At 37.0% G+C, this 24,103-nt stretch overlaps 1 protein-coding gene across 5 annotated transcripts in view; it reads right to left on the bottom strand.

The window, feature by feature from the left end:
- The window catches only part of ARHGAP6 (Rho GTPase activating protein 6), a 311,533-nt gene that overhangs the window by 5,329 nt on the left and 282,101 nt on the right, over positions 1-24,103 (bottom strand). For all 5 annotated transcript variants that reach the window (XM_053970054.1, XM_053970055.1, XM_053970058.1 and 2 more), the window contains exons 5-10: positions 21,394-21,589; positions 18,764-18,819; positions 14,921-15,071; positions 13,532-13,680; positions 10,285-10,464; positions 5,900-5,997 (exon numbers count right to left, since the gene is read on the bottom strand). In XM_053970054.1, coding sequence (XP_053826029.1) covers positions 5,900-5,997; positions 10,285-10,464; positions 13,532-13,680; positions 14,921-15,071; positions 18,764-18,819; positions 21,394-21,589 — 830 coding nt within the window. The remainder of the gene's footprint in view (positions 1-5,899; positions 5,998-10,284; positions 10,465-13,531; positions 13,681-14,920; positions 15,072-18,763; positions 18,820-21,393; positions 21,590-24,103) is intronic.

The following is a 24,103-nucleotide window of genomic DNA, read 5'->3' as shown; positions in this document are numbered from 1 at the left end:
TGTCCCTGCCCATGGCAGGGGGTTTGGAACTAGATTACTTTTAAGGTCCCTTCCAACCCAACCATTCTATGATCACACAGATAAAATCAAATACATGAGAATGGTCACAGCTGCTCAAATGAAAACACTTCAGAAACAGTTATTGAGGTGGATTTTCCATGAGTAAAACTTTTGCCATGAAGTGGCCAGCAGAGGCCACTCAAAATCAAAAGATGTTGCTGTCAAGAAAGAAAACAACAAAAATCCCACACAAATGTATGGTAAACCAGATGAACTAAGCAGTTAATAAATTCCTTATGTTACCTTGACAATGTAGCTTGTGGCAACAATAAAGCTGAAGCCATGATAGGGAAGATTTAGTTTGATGCTAAGCAGTATGCTAAAATAAATTCCTGTATTCTGAAGTTTTACATAGAGAAATCAAGTACTCAGGTTGCGTTTTCACAGTATGAGAATGATCCCCTTCTAGAGACATAAGAAGGTAAATATTATACAGGGGACAAACAGATGTATTTATTGTACTTATGATTGGGGCATCAAACAACAGGTTCCACTGATACCTTCTACAACTTCTTTTACCTTTTTACCTTCACACTATCACCAACATTAACTGCTTTTAATTCTGCCAAGAAAAGGCAAACACAGCTCCTACCTAAGCACAGACAAAGGTCAGAGAGACAACTAATTTTTGAAATGTGGTGGGAACATTGATGGAGTCTTCTTGAACTGTCACAGATTGCCGTGCAGGTAGGAGGCAGGCTGTGAGTCATTGAATATCCACAAAGAACATGTAGAACTACTCTGTAAATAAACTTTTTTTTCCTGTTGCTCCTCACTAACTCATATTTCTATTACTCATTTTTCATTTCTCTGCACCTTTGTTTTGTAGATGCTTATCTTTTTCTTGAGACAAACACTTTCAGCGACCTCTTGTTAATATCTGTTCTAATATGATGTGATACAACAGAGGCTCGTTCCTGTAAATGTCTGAAAATGGTCAGCCTTTTCATAGTCAAATCCAAAGACAGCTTGAACGTAGTGAGCAGCCAAAACTCATTTCTCACTATGGAACAGTAACCATCTTTCCAGACAAATAAAATAAAACTGAAGAAATAAAATAAAAGAAAACACACAGCTAACCACAGCACAGTAAATATTAATACAGAAATAATGACAAAACTTAACACCACTTTCAAACTGTTGTTTTTTCCCTGGCTGATTTACACATCTCATGTCCCAAAAAATAAAATATATACAATCAACAGCATTATTATTATGTTATTCAATATTCCTATTTTTTTTTCAGTATGGAAACAACCATAATGTGTTGGGATTTAATTAAATAATGTTACTCCTCACTAACTGTCAGTGACAACACCATCACTGAAGTTAAACTGAGGCAAGCTCAGAAAACAGAGCTGCTATTTGGCAAACTTGCTCTGTCACAAGCTTCCCAGAGAAGCACGGTAATGCTGGGGAATCATAAAAAAAAAAAGCCTCAATTATGTAAGTTCTCATTTAAACTTCTTATCTGAACATAAATCCAATGTAAATTAATCTGTAAACAGGCACACTGAAAAACTATAGTTTTTAAAGTATGTATAATTATATCACAAACCTTTTTTCTCATTTTTTGCTACTTGCTTCTTTCTTTCTGTCCTCCTAAGTCCTAAAAATCTTTGTGCAGTGATATGAGATTTAAGCAATGTCTTGGAATTTTCAGAAGAACTACAAAGACCTCTTAGAAAAGGGGAGCAATATTGTTATCTGCAGGTTTCCTATGACCAAATGTCCTTTCCAGCCTTCCAGACTGAATGTCATCTAAACAGTAACATTTATTGCATATAAGTGTTTGCAGCATCAAAACCTAACTGTGATGCACAGGGTGAAGACAGAGGTAAACCAGCACTTAGCCATGGCAAGGTAACACAAGGAATAAGGGAAATGAAAATGGAAATGAAAGAGTGTGGGAAGATAAACTTGAGCTTTGTGAAACACTGATTTCAAGTCTTACCTTGAATGATCTGTTATAGTCTACCTCTTCTCAAGACAGAGCTCCTGCTAAAAATTGACCTGAATGGAAACTTTCAAGTCTTTGGAAAGATTCAAACATTCAAGTTTCTAAACTGATTTACAGTTTTGGCTGGTAAGTCCATACTATTTTTTACATATATATATATTATCACTTTCAAATTTGTTCAGGCAAAGTAGCTTTAAAAATCAAAGGAACTCCTGTGGACTCTGTCAATCTTACTACAAGAGACCATCAAAATGGATTAAATACTTAAAAGCAGGAAATTGAACTCATACATTTGCATCTTTACTTCACAAACAAAATAAAACAATTTGCAAGAAGATTTTGGTTTGCTTCTTTGCAAATAAAGAAAGAATTCTCACAAATCTCTTAAAATTAAAGTTTTGCATCTGTTTGCTTTACTGTTTGAGTTCATTAGCAAACAGATGTTTACTACAATTCAAAATGATTCTTCCCTTGGATAGCAAGATTCTCTACCCACTCATCAGGGAGAAACTAAATTGGAAGGCAAACATAAATACTGTGCAAGATACCCACTCCTCTATATGTAATATATGAGGAAGGGCAGATTATTGTCCCCACAAAGAATAATAGATGATTATGTGCAATCAAATGTGAGAAATGGGAAGGCAAGTAAAGTATTTTCCAGGGGTTATGAAGTATGTTAAGGAAAAGATTTTAAAAGTGGCTAAGTACTAATGGAAAGATTTGAAAGCAACAGAAGGAACCTATGCCACATGAATTTAAAAATACAATTTCAGATTCCAAAACAGGAATCTTTCTATGAATTTATGTTGTCTACCAGAGTCTACTTGCATGGGTGAACTAGAAATGTGTTAATCACAATAATTGCTTCTACTGAGGATATTCCTATTTTTCTACAAGCATCAAGGTTATCAAAACAGGAACTCCATTTCTGTTTCTGGCAGAAATCCTTTTCTGTTATAACTTAAAGCTTCTGAGTGGCAAAACAATTACGCCTTCAAGAGGCAAATCATAGTGAGATGGCTTGGCAGCACACAGTACTAATTTCCACACATATTTGAGTAACACAGGTGCTACCAACAAGGCAGATTACTGTGGGATTATGATGTGGTTACTGCTGTTAACAGGGTAGAGGACTCAATGTTTCAAGGAGCCTCTGCAGCTTTAAAAACTGCATTTACACATACTGTGTGACCTGCTGTATGGCTTCATCTTTGTGTCACAGATCAAGATGGACTAAAACTCATTATCATAATCCAAAACCATCCAAAAATGCTGTAACTTTGAAACTTGTTTGCTCTGAAAGGACTACTAACCATGATAAGCAACAAATAACCATAAGAAATAGATTTTATTTTTTGTTAGTTTAAAGATGCTTCATCTTACAGCTGTAAACCCAAATTCCATTGTCATCAAGCCAACACACAAAAAAAATGGGAAGTCACCCACAAAAGCACACTTCACAATTGCTGCCATTTGTAATTAGCGCTTTACCGTGAACAACTTCCATAAATTCCCTGGCACACTGTTCACAATGCTCAGCTCTTAAGGGAACTGAAAGATTAAGAACATCTGATTTGTCCTCCTCTGCTTAGAAAAAGAGATTGTGTTTTCTCTGTTAGATCAGAACCAAGAAAGCATTTATAATGACAGCAAGAGCAGAAATGTGAGGGCAATTGCAGAACAGGACTGTCAAAGCAATTAATGTGACTTTAAAGTCTCAAAGTTGATTCTATACTCTATGCAGTCAACTAGCTCTTCTGATGAAGACTGTCTCAAGAATATATAAAGTTTTTTGTTCCACAGATCCACATTTGTATTTTGAGTATGTGACCAGGCAATTTCCAAGAGCAATATATTTTGGAGGCTCATTTTTATGAAATCAAGACAAACATCTCCTTGTTGTCTGCTGTCTCACATTTCTTATAGGAAAAAATAAGCAACACATTTGTAGCCTCAAAACTGAGATTATATTGTGAAATACATTAATTTCTTAAGAGCATCACACTCCTAACAATAACACTAAGCAACAGTCTCTCTAATTGCCTGAAATATCTTAACCAAGAAGTTGCAATCACAGTGAAAACATATTTCATTAACACTAAAAGTAAATCACTTACATGACAGCAGAGTAGAAAAAAAAAAGACAGTCATTTTTTCCTATCTCAGTGATATTTCATCTGCCCATTACTGACAACACAATAAATTAGTACTACTGTAGCTATATGCTCCTGTTTGGCTTCAGAACACTTCCTTACAAAATGCCTTTTGTCAGTTGTGACCAGCTTTTCACAAAAGTTGCATTTTCTCCTGTAGTTGTGCATGCTGGCTAAGAGTAAGGAAGTTCAAGGAAAAGTCAATTAAGGAATAGGGATTTAACAATTACCTGTTACATCCACAATAATTTGTGACTAACTTATGCACAACTGGAATGTGTAGTCACATGTGAGATACAATTTGATGTCTTTTTGTTATATAGACAGTGAAATCCTGCAAGAAGTTTTTATTAGCTTGAGTTAGAAATAATATGATCATTCCAAACTAAGTGCTGAAAGGAAGAAGAATCGACACACTACCTTATGTCATATGATTTGCAGTGTCTGTCCTAATTGTAGTCTTGGCTTCTGGCAAATGTGAAACAAGTCTAAAAGACAGCCTATGTACCTCTAACTATCCTGCACTTACTGTGATCTAAATATACATATGGTTACTTGTCAGTCAGACAAACTAGCTGAAATTACTTCACATAGAGAAAATTACCCCAAATCAGATGATCTGTGATAATTTTCTACTTCATGTGGTTAAGTTAGGAAACTAAAAATATCCTTTACAACTCAATATATACTGCACATATTTTTGTTTCCAAATTTTATAGTTAAAGAAAGCTTTTTCCTGAAGGTTTTAGCTACGCTATTTCTTGTATACCTTCTCCTTTGAAGCCAGGCACACTATTAAATTACCTCCAACTATACAATGTTAAGAGGGAGAGAAAAAAAAATCATAGCTGACTATACAAATTTAATTTTAATTATATTCTGAATGCACTAGGCACTTTCCACAAACACAGGAAGACAAAGTCCAATATGTCCCAGAGAGTTTAGAGTCTAGAAACTCTCTTAAAAAATACTTAAAGCAAGTCTGTCAAATTTTGTGATTTTTGGGTCTGCCATATTGGGATTCACCAGAATAAAGACAATGACTGTGTGGTCCCATGAGAAAGCCAGGAATTCTGTTAATCTGAATGTACAAACTCACAGCATTAAGGCACAAGGGTGCAGGTAAATACACACCATTACACAAGAATATATTATGTATCATAACTGCTATAGTGACCAGTGTGATTTTTTTTTCTCTTCAGATCCTTCACAAAGCATACAATTAAATAATATCCCAAGTCTCCATAGGGCTGCTGTTGTGGCAGTTGGCTTGTTCACAATGTCCTACATGTATAGGATAGGAAAAGAATGACAGAGTGGTCAAGCAGCTCGCTGTGATGGTGTTAAGGCACTCTAGGGTGTGTTTCAAGGATAGTGGAATACATGCTTCCTGTTACTGAAGACTACAATAAACCCAAGACACAAACCAGCAGATGACTAAAAAACATCCTGTCAGATAATAGTGCATTGAATATTTTTAAGTACATGTCATTCTATTCTCTGCAGAATCTTTCTTCTGAATCAGGGAAACAAGCTTTGTCTTTAGAAAACGCTGTACAAGAGTCATAATTTCTTTGGCAGAGTCTGTGTAATAGGGAGGATATTTCTACTCCACTGTAGACAGTGCAGAAGAGCTGTGGAAAACTAGAACCTTTTGGACACTTCCAGTGGGAGAAAGAAATTCCCAGCAGAAAAAGGGATGATGAAAAAACAGATTACTCACGATGACTGGGAAGCTTTCCTCCTCAGCAAATAGTCCACAACATCTGGGTCAGTCTCTAATAAGCTAATAAGCACTTCATTCTGTAAATCAGGGGAAACCTATGAAGACATAAAAGAAAACTTAGTTGGACATTAATATCCTTTAATATGCATTAATTTTGGTGCTATGCTTAATCTAAACAAACAAGTACAAGTACATTTTCAGAGAGTATATAAAATATTCAGAAGCTTTCACTTAAAAGAGAAATTTCATGTAAGAACAGATGAAGTAGGACTGAAGATCACTTTGTACAATGTTCAATGCTGATTACTGTTGAATAACTGGTTGGTATCCAGTTGGTTACCATATCTGGAAATAACAATGGGATTACTTATGTATCATCATCTCAAAAGCTCCAGTTTAAGGTCCTCGCTTTACACTGCCCTTCAAAGATCTGAGGACATTTACAAATCTCCATCTCTGCCTCTCCAGCCACTCTGACCAACAGGCTCAGTCAGAATTTGTGTCACCTTCTTTATAGTTTGGCCTTCTGATTTGCTAACTTTCTCTTTGCATTTTGTATGGGTACGAACCTTCAAAACCCTTGATAGCTTCAGATGCTGCAGGACACCGCAACATCTCCTGGGCAGGTGGCAGAAATGGCACCCCAAAACCTGCACAAGTAAACTTTGTGCTTCCAACTGCACTTCACACGAGTCTCATCAATCCTCAAGTGAGTTTCTTTGCTTTGTCTGCATTACAGTGGAACATTCAACACAAATTTCAAAACACTGAAACAGATGAAACCATTCAAGAAACTTAAACAGCCCAGGTTCACTCATGACAAATGGAACTCCATGCAAGACAATCTCAGCAAGGGGTCATCAGCTGAGCAATATATGTTTCTGGATGCAATCTGTCAGACCCTGAATCTCTTGACCTTCAAGTCACACTTCATGGACCATTTGTTCTCTCTGACATTTCCTGGGAAATAGGAATAGAATTACTAACACGTTCCCCAGAGGAATATCCTATTTTGGGAGGTATTTAGGGAATCTAGTTACATAAAAGGCATATTTCTTAAAATAAGGAAACAATTAGAAAATAAATGAAGATATGCATAATTTGATCCAAACTGATCCAATATCTCTATGAAAAACTTGTGTAACAACATACTCATTTTTTTTAATATTGTATTCAGTCTCTGAACCAGAAAAATATCCTACTGATGGTCACTGATACACTAGTCTTAAAACAAATTTTTTTTAATAGGAATATAATTTTTGGAAACCTGGTGTACTCTAACTTCTCCATTTAGACAGCCTTTCTGTACACTAGAAGAAATTCCAGATAAAATTTCTTCGTAAAACAAAATCCACACATTTTTGTCTGTAACTTACTACTCAGCTTTTTATCAAGTAACTTTGTAAGAAACTACTGAGAGAATTTTGTCAGGAAAATAAAAATACCACTTGCCTTATTAAAAAAATGATAAATCCATCAAAAGAGTCTGAAGAAGTTGCACCAGAAGTTCAGTTCCAACAGAAAGCTTCTATGAAACCAAAACTTAACAGTTCTACTGATTCCTACTGATTCATAGGACTTTTACCAGAATGAGTCTGCAAGTAGATTTGTACTGATGGTCTCCTTGCTACTGGGTTTGGGGCTTCCTCCTGTGCAGCAATTTTCTTCAGTTTAGTTCAGTAACTTGGCAAGTGTAGAATTGATATGCATGTAATTGTAAACTTACACTTATAGAGAACTACAATATCAGTATCTCAGAAAGATCTCACCATAACTATTACTGAATTAATTATTTCATTGGTAATTACACCTAAGTAGATGGATGAGAACTTGAAATTTGGAACAGAAGGGAAGCCAAAGAAGCTGGTGAAATAACAGCTCTGGAGGACATACAGGGACATATCAGAGGGCTCTAGGGTTGTCAGGACACCAGCAGAGTACCAGATATTCTGAGTTTGTGGGGTTGGGTGCTACATGAGAGTCACAGCTGTTGAGACACAGAATGGTAGAGGGACCCTTGAAGTATCTCCTTTGTGCTGTACCTTGCCTCTGATGTGGCACAGAATGTCAGTGTGTGGCTGCCTCCATAGTGGGAAGGCCACAGTAGCCTCTAACTGTAAAAATATGAAATTTCATACACTCTGCAGCACTTCTTTGCAGCAGGGCTGGATTTGGACACTAGGAGATGAAATACATGAACAAGCTGCTGATCTCCATCCTTCATGCAAAGCCAAGTCAAAAATCAAGGGTGGCTGAGTTGTGCCTCCTTTCATTCAGCTGCAGACACTGGCAAAGAACATCCCCATGAAACATTTTAATACATCCCCAAGACTCACTGAAATGGGCAAGATTTGGATATGAAAGTGTTTATCATCACTGACATCAATGAAGCATGACCAGATTCCATTTTCTATAGGAAATCTACTTTTGCATGCTACTGATGTTAGCAATAGTTACTCAGTAAAAATGGTGCTCAGTATCCTGGGTTGTTCCGACAAACAGAATCTCTCTGATCCACCAGTAAGTCAGAATCATTCTGATATTGTGGTCTAGGTACCCCACCACATCTTGGTTTCCTAGGGTTTGGTTCACAAATGTTCCAGTTTCAATGCTGAAACCAATCACAGTTTCATAACCTCTCCATACATAAAAGTAACAGAAAGAAAAAAAAAAAAAAAACCAAACACAAAATCATCTGAGCATTAATACACCATGTTATAGTTGTAGCTGAATGCTTAACTCCAGATGTTCTTTTTTTATGTAGCATAAATGTCAAGCACAAACAGTAAAAGCAGCTCTGGGAAACAAAAGAAATTATTTTTCCTGCACTTCATTTAACCTCCAGAAGAAAGTTGAAGCACTGAAGAGATGAAGGAATAAATCCATCAGAATTAGAGCCCAGATGCAGGTTAGTATAACCTTAGCCCCATCCTTTCCACATTGAAAGTTACAATGTGTGCCTTAAGTATTATGTACTGTGTCTGTGCTCGAAGAAGTTCTTAAAGAGAAACAACAATAAGAACACTTCAACTATCTTAAGTATTCTTATTCAAGTATTATCTTAAACTTGATAGTGCAATCCACACTCTGGGCCAGTAGACCTTCACACAAAAGTGCAGTTCTGTCACTTTCTTTTACTGATGTGGAAGGAAAAATAGCACCTAGCATTTTCCCCAAGTGTAAAAAGCATTAAAAGAAAAAAAAAAAAGAAAAAAAAAGAAAAAAAGAAAACAAAAAAGAAAACTATTGTAAGTGTTTCACTGATACAAGAATAAAAATAAAAGGCAGAAAAACCACAAAGAAGTTCATGTGAGGCTAAGGCATCTGAGGCAGGGCTCATGATTGCTTTCTCATGCTCTACTCCCTTGTTGAAAACTGATAGATATCTTCCATTTACAGTACTATGTGGCCATTGGCCCACAGTTCAGGGTTGTTCATCTTCTTCCAACAAGGTCTCCAGCACTCAGCTTTGCTGAAGCACTGAAGTTTTCCAGAGTGTTCTTTCTGCTTTGGGAAGTTATCTCCTCAGTGTAATATACAATGCTGCTTAGTCTCAGGACACAACAACCAAGGTTTTTTTCCACTTTTGCAAGATTATTGGTTTCCTTCCAATGTGTATTTTTACTAAAATGAATACAGAATAATGAAGACCACCACTAGGTCTGACTGGCCTCTGCTACCCCCAGAGCAGAGCTCCCTCAGACACAAGTCATGCTGAACTGACCTACAGTTTTGTACACAAAAAAAGTGTAAGATAAAGCCACAGAATAAACTGCTCAGGTAACTGCTAGGCATGAGAAATGTGACCTAACTAAGCTTTGTCTTAAGTAAACAACATGTCCAAGTCCAAGGCCATGAGCCTTCTTATGAAAAACTTGCTTGCTTCAGCAAAAGAACTGAAGGGAACTCAGGAACTACACAGATTTATGTTTTATTCCTTTTACCCAACTAACAAACAAGAAAGCTTTGTCCTTCCTCCCTATCCAATCAATAAAAAAGTCTTCGGTAGGGAAGGTAATTCCTTAAATTAATCAAGTATCTCTTAATCCCTGCAGAAAAATTGTCTTCCTGACTTCCAAAACTGAGATGTGAAAGATCATTTTCAGTCTTGTCTATGCATTGCTCAGTATATAGCTATACAATATACCTTTACCTACACAGAAACCATTCTAAGCAAGATATAAGTACACATTTTTAATATTTTTACTTACTGCAAATCATTCTCCTTGCTAGAAGACTATTCTTTGTTACCAATAATTATTGATCCTAATTTAATGCAGCTTCTACAGTTTATTTCATCCCCATCTACTTTAATACCAATCAGCTATTTTCTTATTTATCTTACAAATGTATACGAGTAATATGAAAAAATATCCACCCACCATGAAAAGGGTTTCATAGTTTTCAATCATCTTTTGCACAACAGCTATGATAGCAGTACTCTCTTCAGCTCGAGCTGAGCTCTGAACTGAGAATTCTTTGTCTGTAGATTTCTGCTTGTGCAACAAGTTAGGGCCAAAGATGGTGGCCAGGTTAAGCGATGTCATTTTGTTCCCAGTAATCTAGAAAAGAGAATAAAAATGAGGTGGGGTCTCACAGGGCCTAATGTATACAGATATGTATATAGACACATCTGTACACACTCATACCCCTACACACCCACACACGAACACACACACACTCTGCCTCCCTTGACTTGGTAGATGCTTCATTCATCAAAACCAAAACCTGCTGCTTGTCAATAAAAAATGAACAACACCTTGTTTTGAACACCTCTGCAACAAGCAATGTAGATTTTCTGGATATATTTTCAAATGGATTAGAGGAGTAGAAGGTGGAAGTGTTTTCTGCCCTAAATTCCCTGGGAGCTCAACAGTGGCATACTTCTGAACTCAGAGCAACCTCCCTCCTACTCCACCATCTCAGCATGTTACTGTCTCTTAGGACCAAATGCTGAAAGCTCCTGGCTTTCTCAAGTAGCATTCATGACTTGAAACATATACAGTGATACTTTTCCGTGTTTAAACTGTTGAGATAATTAAGGAGTAGGCTTATTTTTTTAATGAGTATTTTCCTGTATTTCTAGAACATGCCAAATGTTTACTTGTTTGGTGGCTTGTTTAAGTTTGTTGGGGTTTTTACCTTTTTTCCTACTTTTATAAATCTGTGCTCAAGGAGGCAACAGTAACCTGAGTTTTGAGGAAGTAAAAGGCTAGGAATACATACTAGACTAGGCAGGAATTACTTGAAAAATATGTCATATACATTATTACATTAAAAATTTCATTGCCATATTTGTGATTAGACTACTATTTTCCCCTTCTATTCTTCAACAAAAAGTAGAGGTCATTTGAACTAAGAGTTTTTAAAAAGGATATGAAGAGACATCAAAGAGAGGTAGTAAAATAGAATTTCAAGAAGTGAGTTATACAAAACAGATGATTTCAAAGCAGTGTTTTAAATTTTTTCTTTTGTAGCTGATCATTCACCAAATACTCTAGTCAAACTTAAAACTGCACTGACTACAGCTGGTTTATTTTTTAAAGAACACAACTAGACAGCACAGTATAAAGCTTGTCTTTTTATTAGTAGGAGCAGTGTGTAATGTTGGAAAGACATCTGTACTAAGTAGGTGCATGGGCAGTCATAGCAAACATGTTGGCTCTTTGTTCAGAGACTCATCCCAGCACAACTGTGAGAACAGCACACCCTTATTTGCACACCACCAGGCACCCAGCTGTTTCTCAGGTGACCTGCTTTTTAAACTCTATCTGACTTTTGAGCCACCAGGGATGCACAGGCACATGGTTCCTCAAGTGTGCCAGGGCAGCCTCCAGCTGTGCCCAGATCTGCATGTGCAGGCTGTTTGTACAAACAGTGCCTTTGTACAAAACTGAGCCTTTTCTTAAGGGCAGCCTCAGGGCATCCTTAAAAAATGTTGTAAACATTTCTACTGAAATTAACTGAATGAGTCATTTTAATAAAGTTAGTCATCCATCTTCATCTTTGTGAGAGAAGGGTTGTTGAAAGAAATCAAGAAGAGGGCCTGTGTGCCAAAGCTTGGCTGTCTTCCTTCCAGTGATAGCAAACAGTCTGATAAAATACTTTCTCTTGCCCTGTATGCCTTTATTCACTTAATTGTTCATAAATAGCTTAAATAATTGTGAGCAGAATACTCTATTATCTATAAAAGGTATCCATAATATTCCTGATGCTTACAATACTGTCAAGATAGCTTACATAAATCTGCCTTACCAAATACCTGTGGCAAAGCTGATGTACAGCAGTTGAGCCAAATGAACTCTGTTAAGCAGCATCCTCTAGCCCTGCAATAAGATCCTCTTGGGTACATTCCTGAACCAACAGAGACCAGGGGGACCATGACCTTAGCTGGCTTATACATGTTTTTAAGCACAGTAAACTATTACAGGCTGCTCTTTCTAAATGCTTTCCATCACAGTGATATAGTTTTTTATCAGCTCCTTGCTGAGAACAAAAATAATAGCATTTAAAGTGGATTTAAAAGTGAAATAGACCTTGAAGTTACATACAACACTGGAAGTTAAGACTTGTAAAGATGGATAACTGGAAGTTAGGATTTGAAGCAAAAAATTGGCAAAAATAAGTCTCAAAGTGCTAATTGTTAAAATCAGACAACTGCAAAAGGCATCCGAATTTGACAATATCAGCAGGATTTTCCATCTGGAAAACAAAATTCTTGAGGAGTTTCCTAAGAATCTCAGAAGTAGTCTCTGCTGCAGTTCAGAGGACTGAGAAGTCCTTCCACACATAAACCAGTATATTTCTGTCAAGCACTGACAGACTATATCCATTTTAGTTAGTTAACAGAGTTGCCTCCTTTTGCACAGCAGCCTACTAGTTGAAGAGGAACTGGAAGGAAATGGGAAGTCTGGATTTTCAGGTCTCCTCTAGTATGAATGGGCACAGGTGCAGATGTGAGAATGCTCAGGGCTAGAGCTCAGCCCCATGGCTGTGGGCATTCTTATCTCTGTGGGATGAGGGCACATCAAACTCTCCACTGAATTTGGTCCAGACTGCAACAGTTAAGGAGGTCAGAAAGAAAATGGGCAAAGATGAACCGTAACTCCAGCTAGTGATGAGGTCTGTCAGTTGCAAGGATACAGCTGGAGTTCCTGTCCTCTTTTTATTTTCCACTATCCAGGGCACACAAAGAAGCTAAGAGAGCCCAGAAGTGAACTGCTATGTCCAAAAGTGATATAAAAAAGCAACAACAGAGAATGAAAAGAAAATGAAGAAGCATATCCTTTCATGCCTGACCTTTTCTGAGTACTCTTCCCATAGAATATTATGGGATAAAACAAGGCAGCAGGGGAAGGATGGATGACATTAGATGTTCTTGACAGCAAGGCTGGTACACTGAATCTCCCAAAGGAAGTGGTAGATGCTTTACTGATTAAGTCATACAAAAATTAAACCTTCACAGCCCTAAGAACATAGTACACAAATGGCAGAAGTGCAGGCAAACAGATTAAGGCTCTCCTATCTTTCAGGGATATGCCACCATTGTGTATGTTCCAAGGCTTTGAAGATCTCTTTTTCAGACCATGAATTAAGTAAAGTCAAAGGACACAAGTGACCAGGACTTACCTCTTGGCCATCCTTGTCTCTGGTGTCTTCTGCATGGCCAGCTACTGTGGAGAGGAACTGCAGCAGGCGGTGAAGGGTGTCGCAGTTACAAGGAGGTAGAAGATAAATGAGAAGCTGTAAGGTGCTGAGCTGCTCATCTGGCTCTAATACTAAGAGGGGAAAAAATATGTTCTAAGAAATCACTCCAACTAACCTAAAAGCAGAACAAATATAGTGATACCCCACCCAAAGGAAGGTATAGGAATAGCTTTGTTTAAGAATCATTTTCCTTACAACATCAGAAGAAAAAGAGAAAACTCTGAGGAAGCATCAAAACTATAAGAACTACTGCTATGGGATTTTTGCCTTAGTTGGTCAACATTTTGCTCACAAGTTCATAGGATTTTTCTTATCTTAAAAGAGAGAAAAATCCATGTTTTACACTCCATCACTGTTACTGGATGCAAATATTCTTACTTTTCTACTTACTCCATTCATTTAGGTATAGCTACTGGTATATAGAGTAGCTGTCAAGCATTCCGATCAGGTTTATGCTTCAGCCATTTAAAATCAGTTTTCTAACAGTTTTTCATCTTGCAAAAGTACCAGGAGATTGGAAAGCAACCAGAGAAATAAAGGATATTCTGCTACCACCACCACTTGAACCACCTACCATCTAAATGGTAGCCAGTGACAAAGGTGGGACAGAGGCAGGATCTCATGAGGGCTAGAAAGCATCTGAAGAACCCATACCAGGCAGCTGCTTAAGCTTGAAACGTCCAACTTGACCTTTTCCTAAATCTCTGAGAGTCTGCACTTGAGTCTTAGGCAACACAATTGGGAGTACTTAATATGAAGGTTTGAGGATCATCAAAGAAGAATGAATGAAAGAAACAATATGAAGAAACTTGAATTTTTCAAGCCAAGCTGGAACTTTGGTCAGTAGACAGATCTAAAAATTTTAAGATACAAGGATTCAAATGGGAGTCTGTGACCTGGCACTGCAGGATCAATGACAGGGTCAGATTTTAATAGACAACATGAATTCCATCCTAACAAATGCAAAAATATGTATAGTTAGTGAAATCCTTCTTGTTCTAGTTTTCTGGATTATACTTACACAGTATAAAAACCAAGAAGTAAAACCAAGACCTCAGTAAATGTATACTAAAGAATATATGATATTATTTATATTAATATATAATATTTATACAAGGTATTGTATTATATTATATATACTATTGTATATTAAATATACCATATACTTTATCATGTATTATACAAATATTTGGAGCAAATCAAGGCCAGAGCATTAAAGGAACAGAATAAAAGAAGGTTATTAGTAGAGATCAAAGAATTCAAACAAATTAGCCTTTGAAAACTGTTAAATCAAAATGCTGTAGAGCTCACAGAGAGTGTTGATGAAAGGTGTATAAAGCTCTCTGGTGAGAAGTGGGTCAGGCATATCACGCAGAAATTCCTTTAATAAGGCAGCAACATCATGAATGCTGTGCTCTTCATCTAATACAACATCTACGCCTCGGTCAAACTCTTCACGTAACTGAAAAAGATCATGAGAGAAAACCATAGTCACTTATTGTCCCCATTAATACATCCCAACACAGAAAATCTTTTAAGAACCAGATTTACTCATTTACACTTTCAAGACGGAGCATGACTAGTCTTTGGTAAGGTCAAGGATGTAATTCCTATCTAATTGCTGCTTATTCCTTACTTACGGTTTGTACCAGATTGTAATAAAATACAATTTTTTTCCAGCTAATATATGACACTCTTGTATGAAAACATGTATCCAAGTAAAATTTTTGCAGAAATGCAAAGGCAGAAACCAGAGAGAATAAGGAAAATTACAAGACAGGCTATTATATCACCTTACTGCATTATCCCTGGAACCAGAAAGACTAAAATTGCGTTTTGTAGCACTTATCAATTTTGTAGAAAAACATTATTAGTAAGATCATGTTAATATCCACCAAATTCACATTTCTCTTGTCATTTAAGACTGTATGTAAAGACAGGCAGCAAGCAGACAGGTTCGCTAAGACTTCACAGCATTCCTTCACACACACCTCATTCTGCCTTCCTAATTTAGTTATGCTCATTAAGTAATCATCATTACATAGTTCACAAACAGCAAACTAACATCATTACAAGGTATTGCTAGTTTTTTTTTTTTTTTCCCTGCTTTGGTCCTCAGACAAATGCTGTATAATTCAAAGGCATCACACTTCCTAAAGGCAGATGAAAACACTCTCCCAAATCTAAGACACCTTATGGAAATGTAAAAGCTTGCCCTTCTGAAGGGATTTTCCAGAGGCAAGAGCAGAACACTTTCCTCAGGCTGACAGTTTCACCTTTTACTCTTTTTGCATTTTGAAAACAGTCAAGAGGTTTTAAAGCTATTTCCTAGAAAAAAATTGTACCTTTGCTAACATTATGAGGTATCGCTATGTCACCTATTTTCTCAGAGAGTGATTACAGCTAAACCTTATAAAAAAAGAAATCTGAAGTATTAGGTTTCTTCACCAGTAATATAAACATACCAAAGAGAGGAAAGAAGCTAAGTCACAAGCAAACTATATGCCTGTAAAACTTTGTGGCAAATCTTGATCATGTGCAAATCTATCTTCAGTGTGCTCACTGTGAAAATCTTTTGTTTTCAGCTGAGATTGTGCTTTCATAATGGGTGTGACAGGTATTCATTAAAAACCACAGCCTCCCTTCTAATTTATTAGGATTACTTTTAACATTATTAATATCAGTCATAATTAATAATAAATAATTACACTATGAAGACCAGAATATGTTCTTTATCTAATATTATTCTTTGATTTATGGTCAAAGATTTTCCAGTGCCAACTTGAGGACTACATTCCCAGCTTAATTCTACTCTCTAGACTGGTGACAAATGCAGAACATCCCTGCAGAGCACCACAAATTACCTCAATCCAGAAGATTGTTTCTGCACTTAAGTGCCCAAAAGCAGCTGAGGAAACAAATTAGCACTGCATCAGGAATTCAGACTTCCCAAATAGCTGGCTAAATCATAAACTGCTGTTACAGACTTGAATATGGCACTTGTGATCTGATATCCTGTGAGACCTACAGAGATGTCCTAACCAGCAAAATATCATAGAAGCTTTGGTGAGATGTGGCCACATTTCAGACCCAGGTATCATGGCTGTTAAAACTGTTTATTGTACATTTCAACTTTAAGTCTTTCAGACTCCATTCACATGGAATGCTTTCAGACTTTTGGAAGATACAGGTGGTGAACTACAGCATCCACTGAATCTTATGATATGAGAGATGAGGACATCTGTGCTAGAACAGATGAGATGAGACAGAAAGAGAACAGACTGCTCTCTTTCATAGGAGAGCAGAGCTCCATCTCTTTTACTCTTCATCCTCAGGGTCGAAGCTGTCACAATGTCACCTGGCCCAGCATCAAGGGTTGCCCACCACAACCTTGGCAACAAGGCTCTACTCAAGTATCAGTTCCAGACACAAGATGGTACCTGGCATCCTGATGTACCAGATCTACCACCTTGAGTCAACATGAGCTTGGGAATCTCTATCCTACAACTCACTGAACATGAAGGAGGAGGTTTGCAAGAGATGCACATTCTGTTTTCTCTTCCTGCTCACCAATCAAAACCACCTCTGGCACACACATCTACTTATGTATTTACTGCAACAAACTACAGTTGAAACACGACATTTTCTAACTGGGGAAGGAAGGAAAACAAAATATGCTTACTTTCTACATAAGAAAAACTAATGAACAGCTGCAAAAGCACACCAAAATCTGAGTGCTGGGTTTGGCTTTCTATGGTTCAGAAAATGAGTGGAATTTTAATTGAATCAAGACTTTCCCATGTGTTCATGTTGACAGCATTTATTACTGTAACTACAAGAGCCAAGCTGATGCTTGCTTGCTGTTTAATGAAATACATCAGTTTACCTAGTTCAATAAATTAGTCCATGTAATAAAAAACATAGATACCCTAATCTCTTGATTTCCTCACCTTTTGAAACCAAAGTAGAACAAAAAGTGGCCAAAGTCATAAATGTTCAGAGTAAGGTTTAGTTTACAAGTGAATTATAGAAGCTCTTTGCTTTCTCCCCAGACATGTGATGCAATTGTACTCACCCCTAAATGATTATGTACATTTTGACATTGAAGCCTGCAATGCAAATGTGAGGCAACTTCAGTACTTTCACTGTTGATCTGAAAACTGCCTCTGCAGATGCTTTTTTGGTCTAATGTAACACCAGCTACTCAGGAATAGAAACTGCTGGAGAATGAGCTACAATTCAGGAGGCTATACTGTCCTACCAGCCAAAATGAATTCAGTTTAGCTATTCAAGGTAACTTTCCAGAAGGATAAAACACTACACTATGAAGTTTTTGCAACTTTTTGCAAAGAACTATAAATTCTGAGATCAGATGCAGTCAAGCTTTCTTTTGCCTTTTTTTCTGTTTGATGCTTTTGGTCTTAATTTCCTTGAAGGGATACCTTCCTGTATCTTTTTATCCCCTCCTTATGCATCATGCAAACACTAACCACTTTCTCCACTGCTCTAATTCAACATGTATTCCCAGCTTCTGGGAATAACAGCGAAGGTAGGTATACCTAGAAGCTAATACCCACATTTGACTTTACCTCTGGAAACTAATTGTACAGTATTTCTGCTTTCTCATAATTTGGCTGAGACTAAGAGTTGGAAGGGTCTGCTCTGACCTTGAAATTTAGCAGGGGTAAAAGAAAGGTGATATTTAGGAGCAGCAATCTTAGGGTCAAAGAGATTGTTCTGTACTTGCATGTTTTCTCATACCGTGAGTTTTCCAAAGAAGATTTACAGTTTGAGTTTACTTTGGGAGCTTCAGCTGTTTCTGAGATGAAACGAACAGCCAAGATTTTTTTTTCCCTGCAGTGTGACCTTTGGAAAATTTCTTCACTGTAGTTTATTTGGATCTCCAACCCTATGCTACTTTTCCAGAGCAAAACATACAGAGACTATTAACCTGCTGAGAACCTGACAAGGATTTCACCAGATGTAAAAGATACTGGAAATAGCATTTATGAGCCATCAAAAAAAAGAGTGAAGTCAGTGACGCAGAAAGCCTAAATTTCACCATGCTACAGATGGGAAAAAAATAACAACCTAAGGAATCAGATTTGTTTGTATCATAGCTGATGAAAGAAAACCATATCCATATCCACTCACCTGTCTTACTCTCTTTTTTGAGCTTCCAACTCTGAATATTCCTACTGTCTGGAGACCTGCAAGTGTAACACATCATAGCACTATTTTATTGTTTAATTTTCTCCTGAAAAGTGCATTGAACCAAAGCATTCTGACCTATGTGTGTACTTATAAGAATAAATAAAAAAGCAACATATTTCTCCACAAATGTGTACTTACCATCCTGATGCAAGACTTGGTTGTGATTAAGAAGCCATCCACTGTGGCTTTTAAGGATCACACTTTATCTGAAAATTGCATCTCTGTGACATTTCTTGTGATGTCACTTTGGATGTGCCACTGCTATGAGGAACAAAGGTATGCAGAGACTGAGGCACTGCTCAGGGTTTGGAGGTGTAACTTCCAGGACTGACATTATAGGAAACAGGCAGTAAAACAACTAAATATGTGGGTATTGAGCTGTTTATTTGGATACAGGATGAAGCTGGTATTTAGGGTAACTTACTGGCTCTAAAGTTCCTGTCAAGACAAATTTGAGAGTCTCCTTCAAAGGTACATAAATAGAGCACTCAGCAGACTATGAGAGGGCAGAACTTCAACAGGGAGTTGTGTGCAGTTTATAAGGTAGGAACAGCTATTATATAGAGGGAAAGCTATGAAGAAGCATTGTGGTACTTTAGGCAAAGTGCAGAAGTGTGTCATTTAGACTTAAAGTGATTAGGAAATTGGTGTTGCCTGCTATTTCGTATTTAATTTCAAATTCAGTTCAAACCTTCTTCTAGCCCTGTAGAAAGCCACTACAAATACAACAAATGATAATGTGCTTCTCAAATGGACATATCTTGTAGACTAACAGGACCTGAAAAATTTGAGAGGTGACATGGTCTTTAGCAATGACAATATGAGTGGAAATTTTAGAGCCTTAAGGGCCTGTGTACATAATATAATTTTACATGGTTATACACTTTTGCAAAAGGCATGAAATTATTTATAAGCTTAGAAGTTTATGGTCTAACAAGGGCTACTCTGCAGCTCTAATCTCTACTGACATACAGGAAGTGTAAAATTACCTTGTGAAACAAATGCCTTCGCTGAAAAAGAACTCATGCATATAGGCAAGTATTTTCAGAATCAGCAACTTGGTCCATCATATAGCCTGGAATGATGTTGCCACAGTGTTCATCCTCTACCATCTTTAAGTTTCTCTCAGTGCCAATGACTGTCTTGTGGACAGCAGATTAAATTTAAAATTGAAGAATTTGCCCCATATTATATCAGATTATTGCACTGTGGTATATTATAGTTTACTCTTAAAGAAAACACAATAACCCATCATAAATTTCCTTTAAAAGGAAACTTCAATGTAAAGGAAATATTTCCATAAAGAGCATCAAATAGAAAAGAACTTTGCTATGACAGTGCATTAAAAGGATTTAAAAATTTATCACAGATGATAAGGTGACATAAACTCACAGTATCCAAATGTTACTCAGCTGGATGGCTTTTTTGGCTGACTCAGATACTTTTATGTTCTTCAAACTCAGCTACCTTTGCATAAAGGGATGGAAGTCATTCATCTCAAATTTAATCATCCCATACTTACTTGCCAGCCATGGTATCTAATATCTGTAAAAGACTAACAGTGACTATCTTTTGCAGTGTTCCTTGATACATTTGTAAGGAAGATAGTTATCAGTTATGAATTGTGAAAGCTCAGCATTGTTGTTTAAATTGCAGTCCCTCATCTGCAAAAGCCTTTCATTCAGAGTTAGTAAATGATTTCTTGCTAGTGAAATTAGCATCAAATACATTTACTGTTACAATCACCATTATTTTATGGTTTGTTGATTATCTGACCATGTGATAACTCCATCTTGCTGTGGCCGGGTCATTTCAATTATCATTAAAAAACTTTACAAGGCTAAGATACATTGGCAGAGATGGTGAGCAGATACCTAGATTGACTACTGTTTCTGCATTATGTAAAGCTGTGGGAGGCTTGTGTCTGGACAATCATGAGCACATAGGAAGAATACTGGCAGGAGTCTGTAATTTCCTTTGGAGAAAACAGGCCTGAGCCTGAAGCTGGTCAGGAGGAATCAAGCCAGAGACAAACTGAGTATCCAGCCTTCAAGCCTTGCAGTGAACAGGAAGAGGCTACTTGGAGCTTAAATATATTTAGCATGGAATTCTTTCTTATTCTGAACCCCCATCCTCAAATGTCAAAAGTCTTACAGTATAAATAGTTCATCCAGATCTCACACCTTAAGTTCCACTGGTTGTGAAGAATGAAGACTGACTGGCACATTTCAGACTTTTTATTCTGAAGGTACAGGTAAACCTGTGGGCTGTGAAGAGCCATTTCTGCAGAGCTGAGCACCCCAGTACAAGATCTCCAAAAAAAGCTCTATCCCTGTGCCCTATAGGCCAGTTTACAAGCTTGTAGCATAGATCTTCAGTTTGGGAAGCTATCATGTACATAATTACTTGTGAGACAGTATTTTTAGCAAGCAGCAAAACAGGAGGGAAAATGTCTAGCTTTCAAAGATGCCCTTGCAAATGGAAGCATATACTTACTTCTCAAAATAGGCATTTATTTATATTATAGTAAAAATACATCTGCCACTCCTGGGAAAACAAAATATTCTTACCATGCTTTTCCAAGTGCTGGCAGCAACTATCTACAAGCCGAGGAACCTGCCTGTAAATAGGGTTCAGGCTTAGTTTCTTATCTCTTGCCTTTTCTTTCTTGCTCTGGGCTTCTGCTGGCAAAGAGAGCTGGAGAGCCTCCAACAATCTTGAGTGATTGTCATCAAGATCTGTAATAGAGTCCACAGACATCGCGCCCTGTAAAACACACACACACGAACAATCAGTAGGGCTGGGGAAATCTCAGCATCACAGGACGTCCAACAAAGACTTTTGCCTACCAGCATCTTAAACAAAGTAATATAAAAATACAATTAGCTACAACATTTTTATAAATCAATGAAGTTATAATACCAGTCTAATGGATAGGAAAAATTGCTATGGCACCAATGTTATTCTTATCATATTACAACAAATACAAATTAAAATATTGAAAAAACAAAATGCTTTTTGAGCATTTTTTTCTCAAAACTCTTTCACTTCATCTTTTACTGATGTAAGCCTGCACATACTGCAGGGCAAGGATGAATCATGGTCTGTGAGTGCACCTCAGAAGTACCATATTCATGCATGGAGATATATAGATATTTTTAAATCTTATTGCCTACTTCTTCTGTAGCTTGGACCATTGTATCAGTGAAACTTATGCAAAATGATTTACAATCATACACTATATACAGTTAACAGTTAACATCACAAATACATACAATACATACAGCTGTAGAGTTTGAAATAATCCCACTCTATCACAGAGCAAAGATACACCAGAGAAGTTGAGGGGTAATATTTTTTAAATAGTTCTATTTCACATATCTTAATATTTTAAAATCATTTTAATTCCAATGAAACCTTTGAAATCGAGGTTTCAATTACAGCAAGGTGCAAAAGTTCAAACAGTCTGTAAAGGATAAAGCAGCACAAGCAGTCAGAGGTTTCCGGCATGTTTCAATTTTCACACTTCAAAAACAGGACTTTTTTTTTCAAAGCACAAAATTAGTGTCACTTCAGAATTACCATTTCTCTCAAGTCTTATTAAACCTATGAGGCAAAAACATTCTAGGGTACATGTAGTCTTACAATAATAATAATAATAAAACACAAAGAAAAGAATTCAGGTTTTATTACTATTAAAAATATCTGTTGTAAACTATCTTCTTTCTTTCCAAAACAAAGCATAAATTTTGCCATAACATAAAATGTACTGTACAGGGATGAAACATGTCATTCTAAGAATTAATAATGAAAATGTAAATTCCTACTCAAAACTTTTCTGACAACTATAGTTTGTTAAAAGCTGACAGACAATTTATAGACTGCTAGTCAGAACTTTGTCTATTAAATGAGAACTGTGCAATTGCTTACAAGGGAATTCAAAGCTCTGAAAGTATTTTGTTCCATCAGCCTAGCCAACTGAACTTTATGAAGATTTTCAACTCACAGGCAAAACTCACAAAAAGTCCACTGAGATTTTAAACTCATTGATAAATTTCTAGTTCATAATACCTTAAAAAAAAATTAACTTATCACGTATAATTCTGTTTCTTGTAACTCATAGTAGATGTATAAATGAAGCACATTGAAGTTTTTAGGTTTTTTTTTTACCCACATTACTATAAACAATTACTAGATCCTTTAGAATGCAACTTTTGACCTTTATTTCTAATGTCTCTCAAAAGTACATCTGCTTGATTCCTTTTACCATTTCCTGCCAACAGGAAACAAAAACACAAACAAAAAACCCCTCCAGACCAAACAACAACCTCTGGCTATGATCCATGTGTGTAAAATTCCAACTGAATGATATTTTAATTTTATTTAAGAGTTTGGCATTCCAAACATCAAATGAATCGATTTGTACTGAAAATCCTAACCCCACCACTGCAGCCCCTGTGTGACAGGTGCCCGCCTTTATACCCTGCCTTTACTGCTCCTTTCCTCACCTCATGAATCATTATCAGAGTCACTTAAATCGGATTCAGATCCCTAAAATAGATGCAAATACAGTCAGTTCAACGTGGTCCTTGGGCATTTTATCAAATTTGTGGATTAACTGGCTTTAGGAAGAGTGACCTTGAGTTCAGTGACTGAAGTCATGGCTTGGCAATACCAAGTGCAGGCCAGCTCTGATTTTACACAGTGCACAAGAAAACATTACCAACATACTCCACAAATCCAGCTCAAACTCAGCCAGACCTATTAGTTTGGGCTCAGACAGACCTACCTGACTGCTGAGGAGTAGTGGAGGAGACTGTACACCACTGCCCACTGCTCTAGGTCTAGTAACACACACACTGCAGTGCCCAGCAACTAAAGAAATCAAGTTCCATCTACCAGGCATTACCTTTGCACATAATGGATACCAGTTCCTGCTCCCCATGACAAGTTCAAAACTAAATACACTGGGGAAGTTTTAAGCAAAGCACACAGAAACATGAAGGAAAGTGGATTTTAAAGTCTGAACTTCCAACTGCTGGGCAAAAATCCTACACAGAAAATGTAGCAATGGTGATTTTTGTCAAGCTGTTGGAGAGTGAACCACAGCACTCACACCATGAGCTCTGCAGCCAGCTTTATCTTCTTCTACCTCTTACTGAAAGTCTCAACTGAGTGTTTGAAGACTCACTTTTGTGTTTAAAATACACAAAAGTGAATGACACAGTTGCAAAGAAGTGAATGATGCAATGATAAACAATCCCTCCAGTTTAAGAGGAC

This window comes from Vidua macroura, chromosome 2, assembly GCF_024509145.1.
Source record: "Vidua macroura isolate BioBank_ID:100142 chromosome 2, ASM2450914v1, whole genome shotgun sequence".
NCBI lineage: Eukaryota > Metazoa > Chordata > Aves > Passeriformes > Viduidae > Vidua > Vidua macroura.
Note: the sequence above shows the minus strand (reverse complement) of the source record. Positions and strands in the feature narration are given on the sequence as shown.